The following is a 21842-nucleotide window of genomic DNA, read 5'->3' as shown; positions in this document are numbered from 1 at the left end:
CAAAACTGTAGGCACAATTCACTGCACAACACTCAATTACCAAATTTCCAACACACTCCTAGCAAAAGTATACACATGTATGGCTATCATTAACACTAATTTGCCAACTGTCTGGCACACTTTCACATGTGAAAACTTTTTTAGATAATTCGTTCACTTTGCAATCAGCCTAAGCACTATAATACAGGTAAGCTGTGTGTGCGGAGTACAATGGAGGGAGCAGAAAGAGTGAGAAGTAGAGGAGGCCGAGGAAGAGGACGTGGAGGTGAAGAAGTAGGATGAAGAGGACGACAAGGACAAGGAGGAGCAAGAGGAAGACGAGGAGGAGGGAGAGGAAGATGAGGAGGGGGGAGAGGAAGGGTAGGAAGAGTAAGAAATAGAATTGCTGATGACATCAGAGCTACAATAGTGGACCATGTAATCAACCGTGTAATGACCCTGAGGGTAGCTGGCCAACGGGTCCAGCCTAACTCGAGCCGCTACACTGTAGCAAGTACCATAGGGACATCTTGAAATGAGAATCGGTTAGTACAGTCACTTCGCACAAAGATTTGTAGCACTGCCATATGCCAATGAGAAACACACCAATACCATTGATGTAAAAATACTGAAATTGTTACTTTACAGAATTGCTAGATGACCAGATGCTGGGGGCAGAGGAAGCATGTTCACTGCAGACCAAGTAACCCATATAGTCATTATGGCGATTGCAAATAATCCTATACTTGGAAATAAACACTTGTGTTTGTTTTGATGTACTTGAAGTTTGGATCCCTCTATGCTTATGGATCTATGACAGAAGTATGAGCTCAAACTGACATAGCCTACCTTGTGCACAGAGAAAGCAAAAGCCAGATGTGTTTTGTATTCATACCATCAGTGTGCAGTTGGCGCATTGTGTGCTTAGTAGATGATGGCTTGTGTGTACTGTTTGATACGGAAACACCATTTTTACGAAGGTGTGAAGAGTTAATCTAGCTGTGTTTGCTTTTACAAGAGAACTACAATGTTTTGATTATTGGGTGACAGGTTTTCTTATTTGTGTGAAGAGTTTTGCAAAATTAGCCAAAAGTTACAAAAAATGTGCTTAAGCAATCAGAAAAAACTGTAATAGTCAACAGTGCAATAGACTTCAATACTTGAAATGTGCAATTCCCTTGTATTCTTATTCCCATTTATCCCTTGCGTATATTTTATTTATATATGTCTCTGTATTTATATATGTGTATATATATAATATTCTGCTCACGTTCTGTAACTTCTGTCGGTGCTGTGCTTTTGGAAACCGAATTTCCCAGAGGAACCCACCCGAGGGATTAATAAAGTTTTATCTTATCTTATCTTAACACAAAAGACAAAACCCTTCGATACTCATCGTAGAGCGGTTTATCTTTTGAAACAAAATTTAGAAATCATTTCATCTCAAACACCTTTAATTCCTCTCTGCTTATTTTCCGGAACAGAATAAAATGGTGTAATGAATTTCCCACTCGAATGTTGTGAGTGAGAGCAAGCTTTCCGGCTCCTGCGATGCTGATAGTAACTGCTGAGTAGGGAGAGAAGGTCAGCAGTCACTGACCATCGGTTACATAAAGCTGTGTCCTTGCTGAACTTTCCATTGGGCTGTTTGTTAATCAGTCATTATTAGCAGAGGAAACTGACGATTAAGCCGTGTGAGGTTTACAGTAATGTAGAACTCGAAAAAGGTACAAAAACAGGAACTGACCTCGACTCTTCCTGCTGACTGTTTGTGTGTGCATGTGCCTGTGTGTATGTGTGCGTGTCTTTGTGTGTAAATGGACATTCTTGCTTCCTCTGAGCCACCGCAGGTAGAGAAATCCATGTGTGTGTGTGTGTGTGTGTGTGTGTGTGTGTGTGTGTGTGTGTGTGTGTGTGTGTGTGTGTGTGTGTGTGCTGTAGCTGGAATGTACAGAGGAGTCTTTCCTGTGTGATGAAACTGGTCGATTGCTTGCTTGTTACTGGCATCACTCGTGGCAGCACACACAGTGATGACAGGACAGGACACAGTGATCGCCGGAGAGACAATGCAAACAATGCTGACATTAACATTACAAATATGGGTGCATGCAGAATGCACTGTACAGAATCGTGATAAGGAGACAGATTTTAAAGGCAAATGCTGACTTTCAACCCCATTTGCCTTTAATTGAATTGAAACTTGAAGTGCTGTTATCAGACCGCAGCAGTGTGTGATCATTTGCACATGAACCTGACAGCACAGTCTGTGACAGGTACGAGCGCAAAGCACATGTTGATTACTCAGGGAAAGTGTCTGTTCCATTGAATCAGACATTTGTGTTATCATTTGCAAGCCTAGCTTACTCTTCAGGGTCACATCAGGGTCAAACGTGAAACATAAATAATGTCTTATTTTGTCCAACTGTAATATTCTTCTTCTTTTTAAAAAACATTTTATTGTAAAAGGCTAGTTTTTTTCTTTACTTTCACAGCACATGTGACCTCAATAGCAGGACACTTGGATTGAGTTTGAATGGCTTGTTTTACTTGGGACGTTTTCTAGTAAATGAGAGAAGTGAACCGGAAGTATCTGTGAGGAAACCATATGAGGAGCTGGTTGAATTCTCTGAATTAAAACTCCTTTATTAAGAGGGACCTCTTCTGTATCAAAGCAAAGGAGATAAGGCTGTCGCACAATTTGAAGCAATGCACTACCATAACACGTTACACAAGCGACGCTGTCGTGGAACGAGAGGTCTGAGCAGGTCACCAGTTAGTCACAGGGCTGACACATAGGACAGGAAATGATTTCAAATGAAATTTCATTCATCTTGTTGTTATAGTTTTCTGTTAAAAGTTTGTAGGAGTTCCAATAAAAAGGGGTGAACATTAAAGAAGCCCTAAACCTAATCACAGAAACCTGAAGGAAGACTGGAACATCTGGAACAAAACATATGTGTGGACAGCAGGATGAGCATCAATTCTTAATACTGCATTTTCATATCTCTGTTGTTACTAGGAAGCTATAGTGTTTTAAAGCAGCTGTCCCCAACCCCCGGGCCAACTGAGCGGTACTGGTCTGTGAGTTGCTTGGTACCGGGCCGCGAGAGTTGAGGCTCGAGTGTGAAATTTATGGTTTTCAGGGTTTTTAGCAGTTTTTAGCGTTATGTTTCATCGTTTTTATCATTAACCTGGTTTCCCTGGGTCTTTTCACATGTGTTATGAATAAATCTTCTTTTTTTTGGTACCGGTACTGGTTTTATTTTGTTGTATTTATACGCAACACCTTAAAGACCGGTCCGTAAAATATTTCTTTCTTGAATCTTGGGGCACTTTAGTTTGTCAAAAGTTCAACATTTGCTCTCATAATATAAAGATGTCTTTGCTCAGAATCTATGAATAGACACCGCTATCCTGTCCAGTGTGCGAGGCATGGACAGCAGTGCTTTAAGCTAAATGCCAGAATCAGCATGCTAAAGCCTTCATTCTCCAAAGCAGGTATCGTTTTTTGTCTTGTGCACTGCTTCAGCAGCATAGTATCACTGAACAAACTGCAGCAAATGAACAAATCAAATAAAAAGACATTCACCGATCGCCCTTACCAGCACTCTGTATCAAATCTTATCAAGGGTAAGCACTTTCAAAATAAAGAGTTGAGGAATTAGACTTACATATATTATCTTCACACTATTTTCTTTCATTAGAATAATCTTTTTTAAAAAAACACAAACACACAATAATGTGTTTTGTACACGGTATTGACTGTAAAAGCTAAAGTGCTACTTCCACTTTTTTCTGCATTATCAGAAAGAATCCATTTCAGTAAATAATTCCTCATCTCCAACAAATATCTGTTAATTCAGATCTGGGCTGATGTCATTTATGGACTATTTATGTAATCTTTAAAAGTATTTTGTCCTAAAGTGGAGCCGAAACTAAAGAAAATGTTATGGTGTCACTAACATAATTACATTTCTTCCCAAGGCGCCCATATATGTTTGCATTACATGAAGTAACAGTCCGTGCAGCAGTTATCAGGTCGTTTCATTTGACAAATGTGAGCCTCGCGGTGGTGGGTGAAAGTCATCAAAAAAGACATCAAAGTCTGAGAATCGTGACAAAGTTTAACCTCGCAGGTGTTGAGAGTGAAACTTTGACCTGCTTCTTGCAGAGGACCACAGGAAATCAATCCATCCATGTTTGTCTGCTTATCCAGTTGAGGCTTGCTAAAAACAAAAAATCGACAGGCGTGGTGGTACCTGATCAGGTGATGACCAGTTTAGCTCTAAAGGGGTTGCAAATGGATGTACTAAAATGTATCCTGCAGCAACTGAGATACACCATGCACCCTGTGGTGGCACAAGAGGAAAATTCAGGAGACAGTTAGTTGGAAGTCATTAGACACATCTTGAACCTGTGGAAGCCCGTTTCTGCCTCTTAAAAAAAGTATCCATATCTTTCTTGAAATTTAGAGTTATTTTCTTGAAGGTTCAACTTATTAACTCGAAATTTTGAGAAAAGTAACTCTTCACAAATGATAAAATTCTTGCGTTATTAGCCGAATCACATGGCGTTACTATCTGCAAACGTACCCTCGAGGGTGCCAATTTGTTGCAATCCAGTTTTGAGTGCGCATTCCTCTGCGCCATATCCTTCCGGGTAACAAGAAAATGACGTCATTCATGTAGATTACTGGTTGGCAGAGCTAACTCGAAATTTCGAGTTACTTTTCTCAAACTTTAGAGCTAATAAGTCAAAATTTCAAGTTAATAAGTCAAAATATCGAGTTATGTATAGCTTTTCTTTTTTTTGTGTGGCAAAAATGGGCTTCCATATGAACCCACTAGCTGTTGAGATATTTAAAAATATGAAAGGTCAACCTCACAGTGATACTAAAAAAAGTGATAGTGTTACGAAAGTTAGCATAACTTGTTGTGAAAGTATTCATTATATCCTGGGCTAACCAGTCAACCAATGACATGGTTGGCATACCACCATAGTCGCACTTGGAGTCACCACGCTACTGTTGCTAAAGCTGTATTTTTGCACAGGATTTCCTTTTTGCAGTTTACTTTTAGCAGAATGTTTGTTCCACTAACATAACATGGGATTTTTTTTAGCGCCTTTTTTAGCAGCATGCCAGTAATGCTGCTTTTTATAAAGGGTAATATATTGGTAATATTTATAGATGTGTTCTGGCACTTGGAGAGGAAAACTGACATACCACAATAGGAAATTAGCAGTTGTGGTCAAAGATACAATGGGAGTCAGAGGGCACATGTTCCAGCCTATGAAAGTGGTGCTTTTACTTCCAGTTATTGTTAATGGGACGTACAAAATAACGCTAGGAATGAAGCAGCGGGCGCTATCTGCCGTCGCTGTGTCTCCTCGTAGAGACCCACAGGATAAACACGCAGACACACACCCTACATTTTATGAGAAACTGTTATTGATTAAGAGTGCACTAACACATCTCAAAATCCTGCTGATGCCTCTGCTTCCCACTCTTCCTCTTTACAAAACCAGAGCAGGGTGACTCTGACCCACTTACATCCTGCTGTGACCCACATCGCAATTCTCTTCTTCTGTCCTCTGCCTGTGCAACATAACTGTATACTAACACAGATGTAGGATTTAAAGGAAATACATCAAAGAATTTAAAAGGAAATCTTTTTGTTAATAATCGGTTTTGTTAAATTGTTTGAAACTGGCTGATGGTGCACATTCTTGCCATTAAATCATAACCCGAAACTAAAAGTCAAACATCAGCAATGGTTTGAACTTTGCTGATGTTTGACTTTTAGTCAGCATATTTTTGATGCTGATATATTCAAAATATATCAGCATCAAAAAAACAAAAATGAAAACCGCATGCAAACTACCAGAATTCATAGCAGCAACATTGCATTGACATTTAGGGGGAAAACCGCTTCCACAGAGGTGTTTGTCTGGAGCTATTATCGCAGTGGAACGATGAATGCTGCGTGTTTCCTGTGGGAGATTGTGCCGTGGCGATGGCCCTCACTGACAGTGACATGTGTTTCTGTTTCATGACCCTGGCAGCTAACTAGAATGTGGCACTCGCAAGTCAGCACCAACAACTTCTAATCTGGAAGAAGCAGAAAAACAGGAGGTGGATATATAACAGGAAGATTTCTGTGGCACAAGCAATGAGTGATGTGTAAGGGATGAGACCAACTGCTGTGCAACTTATAGCACTTATTTGCATAAAGATCTAGATTCTGACTGGCTGGCTGGAAGGCATGGATTAATTTTTGGTATATAACAAGTGTAGCTGAACACCTGTGCCACACGTCATTACGCACCAAAGATTCTAAGTTTTCCATTGATGTGAGCACAGAATGAATGCATGGTTAAATGTAGCTTGTAGACTAAAGAGTAGACACAGGTAGAATAGTAGAAAAGTGCTAAATACCAGCCCGGTGTCATTCCTTGCACACAAAAAATACCCTAACTTTGAATCATCAACAGTTTACTTTGTAAAATTAAATATCTAAACTCATACATGCATAAGTCAGTTAATAATAAATTGTAATGAGGATGTTTTCACATTACTGATGTAAATATGTTCAGTTTAATCTCTAAGCATGTCATGCTGCATGCTGAGGAGCCCTCGTGAGCTCTGCTGCCTGCAGATTTCCTCAGGTTTGGCTGTTACTGGTGCAAAATGCCTTTGGCTCTTCTGCCACCTTGTGTTCACTCTGTTAACTGCAGGCCGCTTCATTTTGATTAAAAAACGCAGCACTCCTTGGCCCAACTTTGTGTGCATCACATAGAGCCACAGCCCAAAAAAATATAATGCTTTATTTTTAATAAGAGAAAAGAAAAAGAAAGAAAAGAAAAGCATGTGTTGCGGTCCTAGCAGGGCCTCCTCCTGAAGTTGCCTGCAGCTGTGAGTGGTTGCTGCTAGTGAGCTGCGTGTTTGTGTGGTTGCCGCTAGTGAGCTGCTCTTTTTTGACTTACTTTTTTTGACCAACACTTGAGTTTTGTTTGTTTCCTTAAATGGTGATAGCGGCTTGTCCATCTCTTTTAGTTGAGCTACTTTAATAAAACTCTTTAATTTGACCCTTTTGCCTCCTTGTCTCCTTTTTCTGACCCGGACACTTTTTGTTACCTTCCGTCATCGTCTTGACCCTTTTAGGGGAACGTAACAGCTGGACAATCTAACTCAAAAACACACAGTTAGCTCGAGGTGTGATCTGTTTGCCTCTCAGCTCTGATTTACAGCTGAACAAAAAACTGTAGCAAGAAATAATTATTTACCTATAATTATACAATAATCAAGAAATTACAGTTCAACAAATTTATACATAGTAAAATCATAAATAACATGCATAGAACATTACCTTCGTAGCTTCAAAATTCCTTGGGTTTGAGCTGTTGTCCATCTTTCCTTTGTCATTGTCCAGTCACTAGCACTTGGATGAAACTGAGCATAAAGTATATTCTTTTACACCTTTGATTAAAAAAATGACTGCTATTGTCTTCTGTCAGGCCATCAGTAAACACACATGATCCATCAGCATTTGAAGTGTGCTTCCAGTTTTAAAAATAGTAAATGGTGATCAGCACAGCTGTGAATGCTTCTAGAGAGGGTGCACTGTATAGAGATACTAGTGACCCATCACTCAAAATGATGTTTCCTGACCACAAGGACAAACTCAACATAATCTTTGCTGCCTGGACATTTTGAAAAGAATCAGTGAGTGAGATTTACTCACATCTGGTGAGGCAAATCCACAAGCAATGGAAGTAGTCTGATCCAGGCTAGTGTGATATGCATGACACAGACTTATTCCATCAACACAGCTTATGGTAGCATACAAAGAGAGACTCCACGTCTTCAACTCTCTCACTGTTTCTTAGAACTTTGTTTGTTTGTGACCTCTTGTATCTTGTGGGTTTATGCTTTTATCATTGGTAGCCTCTACAGGTTGCTGTTATAGACTGCTATGCCATAAGGGTTGCTAGATTGCTACCCATGGCTGATGTTAAACTTAGTCTGATGATGTATTTGTCAAATCCTGAAGAAGCTTTTCAAATTGATATATGCTGGTTTGTTTTTTGTCATTATCCACAAAAAATAAAGTTAAAATATTACATCATTTCTCTCAGTATACTTCCACCGCATATATACCACATTTGGAAATATTTTACATATAGTGCTGTTGAAAGAACCTTTTTCCCCTCTTCTTGATATGTTATGTTTTGCATAATTATCCTGTTTGCATATTATCATTAAACACAAAAGTAAATACAAAATACAGTTTATAAATTAAATTTAAATTGTAAAAAACTTATTTCAAAAGCTATATTTCAACAGTGATTGTGAAGGGAAAATAAGTTCATCATTATAAGGTCACATAGGCCTGCAAATTTTTATGGTATTTATTTTCTGTTGTAAGTTGGTACAGGAGAACACAATTACACACAATTATATTGGCAAAATTCATTTTTCACCATGACAATGATCACAAACTCTCTGCCAGTTCAGTAAATGGCTATCTGGATAGAAAAACACAATGGACCATCATAAGTCATGACTGTTCGGAGCTCAGGCCTTAACATTATTGAAGAAGTGTGGGATCATCTTTACAGAGAATGGGATCTGAGCTGATACAGGACGGTGTATTATTGCAGGGTCTACCTTACAATATAAAGCACCTTGAGGCGGCTGTTGTAATTTGGCGCTATATAAATAAAATTGAATTGAATAAGCCTCCACATATCTCAGAAATACTGAGAGAAAGTTTCAGCCAGCAGAGACATTTACTTAAGTCTGGTTGTCTAGCACAAGGGTGTGAGACGTCACACCTGGGTGCAGCCCATGTCTGAGTCCCAAAGCTATCATTCAGCTCTCCATACAGCTGATGAGCATGGGACAGACACTGATGAGGGGTTACAAGTTCATTCTCAGGGGTCTTAAGAACTGAAGATTCTTATTTTTCCTCTTAACATTAGGCATGCACCTCCTTTCTCTCCCCGTTATCAAGGAGTTTAATAGAATAATGATGAAGTGACACTGAACTAAACAACTGTTTTTTGTCACTTTGTCATTCAGACTGTTCTAAAAGCCTTATATGATTTTATAATGTAAGATGATGTTCAAAGTCAGGAATATGATCCAATATTTCATAATAAAACCACGAATTCAAATCAAGAAGCTTGTTGTGAAGCCACAATGCTGCAGTACTGTACCACACTTCTAAATGGATTATTTTTTCTGGAGCCTTCTTCAGAATATATCACACAACATATTATAATACTGTACAGATTATCTTTGTTATAGTACAGCCTGCATATGATTGACATGGGATCAGAGCAATAAGGGAACACATAGTTACATTCAGCTATTTTAAATACCCAAAATACCCATTGCTAGCTTTACCATATAAATATATCACAAATAACAAAAGCCAAAGATATTAAGACATACCCACTACCCCAGCTTTTGTTAAATATATCAGCAGGGTAATATAGCTGTAAACAGTATACAAAAAGAGGACACAGTTGTACAAACCCACAACATGATTCAGTGTGCCAGTCTGCATGCAAAATGCCAGCAATGATAAGAAGTCCTTTACTGAGGTGCTCTGTTGGGTCTGTTCAGATGCATGTTCAGGAGGGATTTTTCAACATCTTGTTCCCATTATGATCGATTTGGACCAAACAGTTTCAACATTTTGTTTTTAAAATCTCTCATCTATTTCTTTTACCATAATAAAATTTCCCTGCTCCATCCATATTTATTTGAGTAGATTTTTATTTATTACAATGTATTTATTCTAATCTTATACTGGGTCTAAGAGCAACCCCTCAGTTGAACCTTTGTTTCGAACAGATTGTTTTAGCTCTCCTGTCCTTTTGTTTAAGCCAGTTTCCTTGGAAAGGCTCTCCTTGTATACAGAAGGTTTCCCACGGGATGAGATAGCTGCTTTTTCTGACATCAAACCAAGCTGAGTAGAGGGAACTGTCTGAAATGGCGTGGCGGTCTGAAGACTGAATTTTGAATCATACAACTGTAAATGAGCTTCAAGCCACATGAGATATAAAACAAGGATAAGCTGAGGTCACCGTCCACATTAATATAATAAGGCTTTTGAACTACTGTTAATAATTATGGCATAATAAATAAATAAATAAATAAATAAACAATGTTTTCATATTTTACACTTTCAGTTAATGTGAACATGTCTCTCTTCCTTTTATTTTTATTTATTTATTTAAATAAATGAATAACAAATTATTTATTTTATCAAAATAACTAAAATAATAATAAAAGTCCTTTTATTTTTCTATGAAAGTCCTCGTACCGGAAGTTGCACACTACTTCCGGGTCGCGCTCGCCACACCGTTCCACATCATGGCGGCCCTCTTCGGATCTACCGTACTCCGCAGAGCGTGGCTGGGACCTTCCAGCCTGTGCTGCAAGACACCGGGGGCTCCTGTCTCTGCTGCCGGGCTCCGGTTTGTGAGTAATGCTGCTCCAGAAGATAATCGGTCGCCGATAATAGAGTCCACGGAGGAATACAAGTACGTTGAGCGGCTCATCCCCTCATCACGGATTCCCACTCCGCCTAAACACACCGGTCCTACCCCATCGGGCTGGATCCCTCCTGCGGATTCACCGCCGTCTCTGCCCTACATGATCCGCCGCTCCCGCATGCACAACATCCCGATTTATACCGACGTGACCAATAGCAACCGGAAATTAACGTTGATACGGAAAGTGGAGGGCGACATTTGGGCTCTAGAGAAGGACGTGAGGCAGTACCTGCAGGAGGTGACGGGAAAAGAGCTACCTACACAGGTCAACGAGGTCACCATGACCCTGAAGGTCAAAGGTCACTTCGATAAGGAGTTGAAGGACTGGCTGGTCAGCAAAGGTTTTTGACTGAAAGAGCTTCAGTTGCTGGCATCGACCTGCTGAAGGGACAGAGAGCCGTGGAGGAGGAGGCCTGTCAGCAGGAGCACACTTCAAAGCCTGCTTCAGTCCTTATGGAAGCGAGACTGCTGACCTGGGCCAATTTAATGAACTCTGACAGCAGTGAGATGCGATGTGACCACTGAGTGTAAAATGATGCAGGCCAGTTTAAGTCATTGTGATTAAACATTGAAGCATAGCAACTGTCTGTTTAATGTCATCCATGCTTTCTCCAAAAATGATGTAAAAAATCTCGACTCACAGTTTGTAGATTATTCAGACTGAGACTGAGTGCGCACAAACATTAAAATTACCTGCTTTAACAGTGACACTTTTCTGTGGAGGTCAATGTGCAGAAGTGTTACTGGTGGGCGGTTTGTTTGTTTGTTATTTTCAGTTTGGCCGACAAGATGACGTCAGATGTCTGTGATATGAGTGTGACAAACGCTTTCAGCCTTAAAGGGTCCAAAAGCATTTATTCACTAATGAAATTCACAAATCTCTACATCAACACTGAGTGCAGTACTTTCCCAACATGTCAGTCATGCTCATATTAAAACAGGGTGTATGACTCCAGTGAACACGCACCTCTTTCTGTCCCTCACAGTTAAAGAAAGAGGTGTGTGGTCCTGTAATGATAGCTGTGTTGTCTGTGTCTTAACACAACCACAGCTCAGACCCTCCTCCATGATTTTGATGAGTCTGTCACTCTAAACAACATCATTAATTTAGCTGAGAGAGAAAGTCTAGAATTCACCTGATAACCTTTTCCAGTTGAACAGCTAGTGGAGAAAAAAAAGAAGAGCGAGGAAACAAATATTAAACAAACTCTAAATGTGAGCGTGAGTATTAAAACTGACGGCTCCAGTAGCGAGGCTGTGTTTGAAGCTGCTTTACCTCCTCGCTCATGGACTCAGAAGCTTCTGACACTTCCTTCAGCATTTCCAACTCCTGACAGATGCACACACACACACAAGAGGACAGAACATGTCACTGTGTTTTTGTCCTACGAGACCAGCTCTGTTGAAGCTACACCCAAGTGTTACTTTATTGGTTACTCCGACCTGATATCAGTCCTGCAAAGCATCCTGACTAACTGAAGGTTCAGCTTTTGTTAAAACTGTTTCTGAGACGTTTGGACAGATAGATTCAGAATCTCTGTGAAACACTTCCAAGATAGTAGACACTTCTAAGTAGTGCTGCCAAATAGATAAATAGAATTTCATGTACAACAAGCCTGGATAAGCCATTAGTATGACCAGCTGCACTGCAGCACCAAACCTAGGACCTCGAGAGGTCCAGATCAGTAAGTAAAATGAGATGAATTGAAGCCTAGCAGGCAGAGGTTGGCTGTATGGCTGCCTGTGTCTGCACACCTTCCCATCAAAGTGTCACTAAGTGTAAGTTTCAAAACAGCTGAGTTATAAAAACAGAACAATCAAAACACCATTCAGTAGTTAAGTAAAGGGAACATAATCTAGCTATAGAAACTGGTTTTTGTTTCTGGCTGTAAAATCTGAACCACGTCTTCACTTAGATTGTCGGTGTTTCTATCCGTGTCTGAGACTGGAGTTTGGGAAAAGCTTCATTGCACCCTTCTGACTGACAGCAGGTACTAATGATAAGTAAGAATAGAGAAGGGTGTGGGCACGAAAATGAGAACAAAAAGTGTGTAATGTGGGAATACAATCAGTTATAAAACTAAAAGGGGAGTGTATGAGGTGCAGTCCCACTCCCAGAATTAAGACAAAATATTTTAATTTCACTAGCAGGGAACACATCCTCAGTTATAGTTTCTTGAAAGTGAATGGTGGATGGAATAAACTTTAAGATTGATGAAAAAATATATAAGTGGTAGGCTTCCAATGACCTTAATGAGTTGGTCGGGGATTCTTTTGCGTGAAGCTGCTCTCCTTGTATGTACCCGTCCCAGTTTAGAAGGAAAGGCCAGAGAAGGGATCGGGAAAAATTCCAGGCAATGAGAAAACTTAATGGAAGTCTGAGTAGGACCAGAATCTGGCAGCAATGTGGCCGGACTCAGTGATGACTGGAGGGTCTGAAGGGGAAACTTGCTGGGATTTCTGAAGCTGGAGGTAACAGGCTAACTGCTTTCAAGGACTTGGGAGTTTATCTTGAAGTTAAACATGGGCAGGGGGCTGCTGCTTGCAATCTTATGAAATTAAGTGAAGGCTAGAGACCCACCCATGATGATCTGGATTGAATTTGGTTAGTTTCAAGTCTGAGCAGCGTAGGAATTTGAAGAAAGCAAGCTGGGAGTTCAATTGGAAGTACTAGCTGGACTCAAAGGGCTATTTAAAGAGTTAAACAGTTTACTATTCATTATGGGGAAACATCAAACGGGGGATGTAGTCGCTGTGGAACAGGTGAAACCATTGAATATGTTCTGTTGCGTTGTCAAATTTATCAGGAAGAAAGAAGCCAACTGATTCCAAACCTAGGGGAAAACAAGATTAAGCTAGATATAAAGGATTTACTGCAAATGAACTCCAGAAATTGTGGTTATAAATATTTTGTACTTGTAAATCAAATGCATATTTGTGAACTGAGTTTTGTAACCTTCTAAACTAAAATATGTGAAAATTGTATGTTTGTGCATCTACAGATGGTAATTTGTGTGTTTACATGAGTTACACATTTTTTTAAGGTCTGCTTACAGATACAAAGCAAAAAACTACGTGTAAAACTGCGCTCAGGTTCCCTGGCTGTGTGTAACTCTCAACTTAAAAGTACAACTTTTGACTTGATTTTTCTTCCTTTCAGCTGATGGTTAAATTTGTGACTGACATGACATTGACCAATCTAATCAGAGAACAGATGGCTTTGGCTGTTGGAGGGGTGCTTTACTGAGCTTCAGGTCCTGGAAGGGTAATACTAGTGATGGGAATTCCAACTCTTTTTAGAGAACCGGCTCTTTCGGCTCCCAACCGGCTATTCGGGTTGTTTTGTTTCTTTAATTAATTTATTATCAACAACAATATAAAATTATGCACAAACGGAATTACTAATATAAAAAAAAAAAAAACGTGGGTTTTTTACATATGTTTATATATAAATATATACGGTGGCCCCTAGAGACAAAGCACGTACAAACTCCAAAACACATTTCTAGCATGAACTGAACTTCCAAAACAGAGCTACCTAGATCACTTAAATTACACAATTGAAAGCATGAAAGCATGTGTGTATTGTTTGTGTATTTATACACAAACATTCATTCATATATATTCAAATAATTAAAAAAGTTCATTTACCTGTTACTACCACACACCAAATCCGGTCATTGGTACTTGCTGGCTTGTGTAGCCACTAGGTAACAAAAGCTCAACACTGCCCCTAGCATCCTGGAGCACTTCTGTTGTGTTTTGGAGTTTGTACGTGCTGCTTTGTCTCTAGGGGCCACCGTAAATATACTTTTATTTATTCACTCCACATAAAATGTAATAAATAAATTATATAATACAAAAACCAACTATTTACATTTCAACTTTTTCCTTTTAAACTAATTTAAAGTGAAATAACACAAAACACTGCAAACCACAACACAATTAAATATAAATTACAGTATGCAAAACAAAAAGAAGATGCATATTCTCTGTCATATGGGCCTGCATGAATAAACTTTCTGAATCCTTTATCATCTGCAACTGAAAATAGTTGTGGATGATTACTATACCTTTCCAATGTGACGATGTTGTCCCTGGCTTTCTTTCTCTCTCTCTCCCTCTGGCTCTGTTCATGTGCTACTGCAAGTGTAACTACCGCCCCTCCTCCCAGCGCAAAGCACAAGGCTCGCATGCGGAGTGAAGCGGAAAAAAAGGGTGAGAGAGAGGGTGAGAGGAAGAAAAAAAAAAACCCACGGCTCGTGATAAGGAGCCAGCTCACGTCGTTCATGTCAAAGATCCGGCTCTAAGAGCCATTTCGTTCGTGACTGACACATCACTACTCTGCAGTGTTAACATCATCCTGAGAAGTAGTGCCTGGGTTATACTGAGCTGCCAGGTTGTGCACAAAGGACTTTGCTGCTTGCTGTATCTGGTGACTGAAATCAGTGATTTGGATCTAACAGGCAGGCTCCTGCTGGTGTAGCATCAAACTGTGTGGAATCAGGATTAAGAATAGCAGCAAAACGTTCTCTTAAACACTTCAGCAGCACTTGATTCCTAAAAGGACTTGTCAGCAGATGTGCCTCGAGGTTGAGCAGACATGGCACTACTTGTAATTGAGAGCGACTGGCTGTCACTCTGAAGATGGTCTGTATGAGCGTTCAAACAGCTTGACAAGGTTCTCCATCTTGGCACAATCATTTGTGAGAAGTGTGTCCATCCTCAGCTGCTCAAGCAGTTGGTTTTGTTCAGCTCTGGTTTCTAGCAGTCATCTGAACATGTCAAAAGTACTTTTCCAACGAGCAGTACAATCCCGGATCTGAGTTTTGCCATGTTTTTTGGACATTTCTTCATTTGCCACTGATGATTTTCTGACAGCATGTACCAGTTTTCTTGCTTTAGTTATGACCAGAGATGGTAATCCGATTACTTTTTTCAAGTAACGTGTAAAGTAAGGGATTACTATTGCAAAAAAGGTAATTAGATTACTGTTACTTTCCCGTAAGCACGCTGCATTACTGCGTTACTAAAACCGTGATTTTTTTTTACCAGAATGTGTCATGACAATGACGTAAGCAAGTGCAACATTTGTGGCAACAGCTGTGTGCAGATCAACAATGGATAATATATCGAGTGCAGGAGAGAGTATGAGCGTGCAACGTTTAAAGCATGTAAGTACTGACCTCACTGAGTTTCATTCTGTGATAAAAACATTAGCGTCCATTGTGTGTGGGAAGAAAACTTCTCTTTACAGCGAAAAAAAACCCCTAAACTTCCAAGCAAGCACCGAGTGCGCTACGACGTAATGGGAAATTCACCTCGCGGATTCTTCCACTGACCGCTGCGGCTCACCTGCACCAGGGTAAACCTCCGCCTACCCCACTCCTGCTTTACAGGTGACAATAGAGCAAAAGGACCGCTAGTCTTTGATTTTATTTATTTTCTGCTGTGATCTGATGTGAAAGACTGAGTGTAAACACAAAAAAATATTTTATTTTATGTGCTGGAATGTGCAGAAAATAGGTTTAAATGTTAAACAACAACAACAAGTGAAAAAGCACAACTTCACCCATCTCCCTGCTACCCAAAACCTTTCTGCAGAGAACCCAGCGGTCCCGTTCCCAGCTGAAAAGTGTGTGGAAGCACTGGACATGCTGAAGGTGGAGTTCAGTGTGCGATTCCATCAACTACATGTTCATGCAAAAGAAATCCGTCTTTTCCAAAACCCCTTTGTTGCCGACAACGATGAAGCCCAATAAATGTTTACATTTCAGCAAACCTGCAATCGTCACACTTTTTCTGTTACAAACGGACCCTGGCCCCCCATCAGAGAAGGGAAAAGTTATGTGGCCCTCACTGGAAAAAGTTTGGGGACCCCTGCACTACACCATCAAACACAGCGGTTACTGTGAATGAGCAGCAGCAGCTAGAAGATGTGGACAGGTTCATGTACCTGAGTTGCACTTTTAGCAGTGATGGGGACGTGGAGCATGACGTTAATTGGGAAAGCATGGGCAGCCTTTCAACGTCTACGACCTATATGGATGACCACCGCACTGCCTTTACCAACCAAGTTGCTGCTCCTGAAGACCATCGTTATACCGACGGCACTGTACGTAGCGGAGACTTGGAAATCGACTGCAAACATCAACTGCCATCTCGACGTCTTCCAACAACGTTGTCTTCGACGGCTGCTCAAGATCACATATCGGGATCGCTTTGCCAATGGGGAAGTATATCGCCATGCGGGAGTAGAGCCGCTCAATGTCCAAGTCACCAAGCGTCGCTTCAGATTTGCCGGTCACATCCTTCGGCTACCGGACCCGGGACCTGCCCGTGTCGTGGTTCTTTGGAACCTGAAGAATGGAAAGAGATGGCGAGGAAGACCCAAAATAACATGGAGGAGGACTTTCCTTGAAGATTTACGCTCAGCCGAACTGGGATGAAGCAACAACTGCCGCGATGGACCGAGTTCAATGGCGCTCTCTTGTCGCCCGATGCGCGGGAGGATCTAAGTCTAAGTAAGACACCTGTCAAGCCTAAGATACAGTATATCATCTCATCCTAATTAATGTTGAAAAAAAAAGCTTGTACTTGTCTTATTATATACTTTTTGTACACATTAGTCTGAGTCCAATAATCAAATAGGCTGATCGGAGAGTACTATGAAGAAGTCAAATATGGTTCGATTATTATACGTTTCTGTCTTTCATTTATTATCAATGAGTTCAAAGTCAAATAACTTCATGATTAAAAAGGGCAAAGCCTGGTTCACTATTTTGCTTTTTATTATTTAGTGTAGTATCTATCAATACCAAGTGAATACAGGCTGGTATCGCTGATAACAATACTGATACTATTCAATAAATAAGGTGGATGCGTTATTGAATTGCCAAATCTCAATTAATTTTCATGACCTTAAGTGTTTTTTGTGATGTTTCCTTTTGTATTATTAAATAGTTAAACCCAGGACATAATTAGGACAAAGTTTATAATTATATAGAAAATGCTTATAGAAAATTAATATTCTTCATCTTAAATAAAAAGTGCACACAAACCAGTAAACAAATTAAAACAAACAAGTACAGTCCACAGCATTGCAAACAAGAGCGGAACTTAAAGTAAAGAATCGATCTCACCAGGCTAGTATCGATCCGATACCGATGCCGACTGGGTATCGATACAATCGATATTTGGGTTGATCCGCCCACCACTAGTTTATTAGTCAAAGAGTCAAGAGACCAGCTCACAGACAGGTCAGCTGATACTGCATGATTAGATGTCCAATCAGCTGAACTGTCACTGCGGGGTACAGCCCAACCACACCAGGATTACTTTTGTCAGTATTACACTACTGGGTATTTAAACCCGTCCAACTTCACTACCCTCTATTCCTTGCAGCTTCAGCTAAAAATGATAGGAAGAGATACAAACCTGTTTGAACGACAAACAGCTGCTATAACACTCCATGTAACACTCCCAACTTCAGGAGATTTGTTTTTTCAGATGTTTAGAGAAATGCACCGTTCCTGGAAATACTGCAATACCAGATTCATGTGTGGAGTGGACGGAGCAAGCCCCTATTCCAGTGCTGTCCAAACCCAGGCCTCGAGGGCCGGTGTCCTGCAGGTTTTAGATGTGTGCTTAATCCAACACAGCTGATTTAAATGGCTAAATGACCTCCTCAACATGTCTTGAAGTTCTCCAGAGGCCTGGTAATGAACTAATCATTTGATTCAGGTGTGTTGACCCAGGATGAGATCTAAAACCTGCAGGACACCGGCCCTCGAGGTCTGGAGTTGGCCAAGCCTGCCCTATTCCACTTCCCCGTCCTTAAAATCAAGTTAATATGTGTTCACACGTTTGTGAAGAAGAGAGCTATCTAGCTAAAGAATCAGTAGTATCCATCAGATATTTTATGCTAACACAATGTATACTTACCTCGTGTAGCAAAGAAATCCTAAGGTTTCACTTTAATTGTCTTCAGAGAACATGTTGAAACCAGAGGCGGAGCCAGACATTTGAAACACCCGGGGCTTAGCCCTAAAGGGTAGTATGCATGTGGGATTTTTTTTTTTTTTTTTTGGGGGGGGGGGGTTAGAAATGACTGAAAGATTAATATGCTCTGTTTTGAGTTTTGTTCAAAAAAGAATGACTTCATATAGGGAAAAATATATATCACATGTGCAGGACACCTTAAACTAGTTTTTTAATTAAGCAGCAAGGCAGAACAAAGTCGGGCCTGTATCAAGACACAGGGACTAAACCCCAATTCAACCAGACCCAGAACTGATCCGGAATTAAAACAGGACTGCAACTTGGGACTTAACCAAGACAGAACCACAATCAGAACTAGATGATAGTAGCACTAAAAATCATCATAGACCTGCACTACACTTATTTTTTAATTCTACCAAAGTACACTATTTAGATTGAGAAAAGTTTATAGAATTATTTAGCCTTGTTGTGCAAACAAGCTGCATAACTTAATAAATATAGAATTTGAAAAATAGCAAAGCTAAAAAGAAACACTAGGTACGAGATACATGAGGACCTATGATACGGTGATACTTTTGGTAAACAACCATTTGACTAACATGTGTGTCTCACCTGCTCTTGTTCATCTCTGTTCTGTCCTCATTCTCCATCTCCCTCTCCTTTCTTCTCTCCCTTTCTCTCCCTCTCTGCTCCTCTCTCTCCCTCTTTGTGCTGACAATCATCAAATATACAGTTGAAACCAGATATTTACAAACTCTTCAGATCAAAACACAAACACTTTTTTAATTGTAACATCAAATCAGACTAAATGTTTATTTTTTTAGATTGATAAATATAATAAACATATTTGTTAACTTTAAGAGTAAAGAGAGAAACTATCTGTATTTCTTAATTGTAAATGGCACCAAATTGTATTCAAACTGAGCCACACTTATGGAGCTCCACAGTTCTTTTCCTGGTGTTTTGGTTGACATCTCTTGATTTTCCCATGTCACAGAAACAGGCTCTGTGTTTTGCCTTATATGCATCCACAGCTGTGCCACCAATTTACTCACATGGACTCTGCTAACCTATCAGAAGCTTCTTCAGCTCAGAATGGAATCGTCTGGAATTTTCTTATTAATTAACAATAAACTTAGTGTACATGTACTCCTAAATTTGATGAAAGTGATAATAAATAGACAGCTCTGTCTCTCTTTATTCTGACATTTAACTAATTCAAAATATATTTCAATATTTATCTAAAACAAAAGTTTACTCTAAATTGATGTTGTACAGTAAAAATGTTTTATGTTTTCTCCCTAAAGTGTAAATATCTGGTTACAAATGTGAATATCCTGCTGTGTCCTGAAATCCCTCTTGTTTTGCATAGAAATATACTGAACAACATACAAAGCATAATATATAAAATAACATTTTATAGTTTTTTCTTTGAAAGAAGCTCCTTATGTCCATTCTTATGTTTCAGTACATAACTGAAACCGATTTAGTCGGGGAGGGTAAGAACTGAAAATATGAAATAAACACACGTAAGCTAAGACTCTCTAAAAAAAATAGCATTTGTTCGGCTTTTCATTTCGCCATTTGTTGATTCACTTGAAGAGCAAGTAACGTAATATTGGTCAAGTGATCAGTTTCATATCAATCTTTCGTGATTCACCGTCATATTTACATTATTTGTACGGTACGAATGATTTGCTTTGGTACCTGGTCAAACTTAAGCTCTCCTTAGTATGGCTGGCTCCGTTTCTCCAACAGCGCACTCACTGCTGGCAGCAGCTGCCCCGCCCCCTCGCTCAGTCGCTTAGTGCCTGAGCTCGGATCATACCAATATGAGGGGGGATTCACGCACAGTCGTAAATTCCCACAGTGTGCACTATGTGCTTCGAATATTGTGTGTACTTTTTGTTTTATACAGTTGTCAGCCAGACATCTAACTATGAAAAAATTACACTCCAAAAGACCCCGGGCTTCTGACAAAACAACCCGGGCTTAAGCCCAGTAAGCCACCCCCACGCTCCGCCCCTGGTTGAAACACATTCAGAGAGAACTGAAAAAGTTAGAAGTCTTCCTCCATGATATCAGGGTAAGTTTTGCCTTACTGAACAATTATTTGGTGAGGTTTAATACATATTTAGTCAAAATGTGTACAAAAAATGTGTAAATGTGTAAGTCACACTCAACAAGCACCAAGGCCAACCGAGCTCCAAGATCAGTGTGTCCTTTAAAAGCACAGGGAAAAAATGTACAGGAAGACGTGTGATATTTATGAAGTGCAGTGTGTGCCACTCCGGAAGCGAGAGCACGAACCATGTATTTGCCTTTGACAGTGTATAGAGTTTCATTTGCTTGTAGTACTATTCTCTTTCATTGTGACATAAGTACTTTCGTGAAGGTGTTACATCTAGTACTGTGCAAAAGTCTGAAGCCACATCACATAACCTCTGCCAGGGAGGTTGTTAGTGTTTGCATCTGTGCCTGATATTCTGTCATATTGTCTGTAAATAGGATTACTCAAAACTTTTTAATGAATTCAGATACAAAAATAAAAAAAATTAAAAAAAAAAAACCTTGTGGGGGTGTAGTGTGGGCTCAAGTGACCAATCCGTTTGATTTCACCCAACATCCACAGAGGTTTTCAAGGTCAGTGTCATGATCTGTTGGTCAAAAATTGACAAAAAGCCTTATAATTTAGAAAGTATGACTCTTAAAAGTGTACTGTGTATTGTCATCATGTAGAAAGTAGTGTATAAACATATGTCACATTTGACCTGTGACCTCTTCGTTAATAAATTGATCTGAAGGTCGAAGTGCTAGTAATGCCATATAGAGCTATTTAAAACCATGTTTCTTACTGCCAGTTTGACAGCATATAGACATATGGGAACAATTTATTTAAAAATGAATTGAGTTTCTTATTTCCTTCTAACTGTCCCATCTTACTCTTGTTTTAGTTTTTTAAATACATTTCCTGAAAAGTCCACAATTTCTATGATCAGACATGTGAGACTGATCTCACTAGATTAGATTAGATGAAACTTTATTAATCCCTCAGGTGGGTTCCTCCGGGGAATTCAGTTTCCAGTAGCACTGACAGAAGTTGCATGTTACAGATACAATCAAGGGGAATCAGAGCAGAATTTAAACATAAATATACCATATATATATATTTATATATATATACACAGAATATATAATATGGATAAATAGGAATACCTGTGGATTGCACATTTGAGTGAGTCTATTGCACAGTCGAATATAAGAGGAAATATTGTGAATATTGCACAGTGTAAAAA

The 21842-nt window shown here is 39.7% G+C and overlaps 1 protein-coding gene across 1 annotated transcript; it reads left to right on the top strand.

The window, feature by feature from the left end:
* Window positions 1-10297: 10297 nt before the first annotated feature.
* mrpl49 (mitochondrial ribosomal protein L49) lies at window positions 10298-11603 on the top strand. The gene has a single exon (XM_086277287.1). It carries the CDS (start codon window positions 10298-10300, stop codon window positions 10892-10894), a length of 597 nt encoding a protein of 198 aa, XP_086133413.1. The 3' UTR covers window positions 10895-11603.
* Window positions 11604-21842: the final 10239 nt, after the last annotated feature.

Source organism: Aulonocara sp. 'chitande type north' Nkhata Bay, linkage group LG20 (assembly GCF_057382095.1).
Source record: "Aulonocara sp. 'chitande type north' Nkhata Bay isolate Kocher_YH1m ecotype deep benthic linkage group LG20, A_spYH_male_GT1.1, whole genome shotgun sequence".
Taxonomy (NCBI): Eukaryota; Metazoa; Chordata; class Actinopteri; order Cichliformes; family Cichlidae; genus Aulonocara; species Aulonocara sp. 'chitande type north' Nkhata Bay.
The sequence above is the reverse complement of the archived record's forward strand: the minus strand, read 5'-3'. Positions and strand labels throughout refer to the sequence as shown.

Bases quoted from the DNA above. Each gene is read 5' to 3' on its own strand.
- mrpl49 (XM_086277287.1), top strand. From the start codon at position 10,298: ATGAAAGTCCTCGTACCGGAAGTTGCACACTACTTCCGGGTCGCGCTC.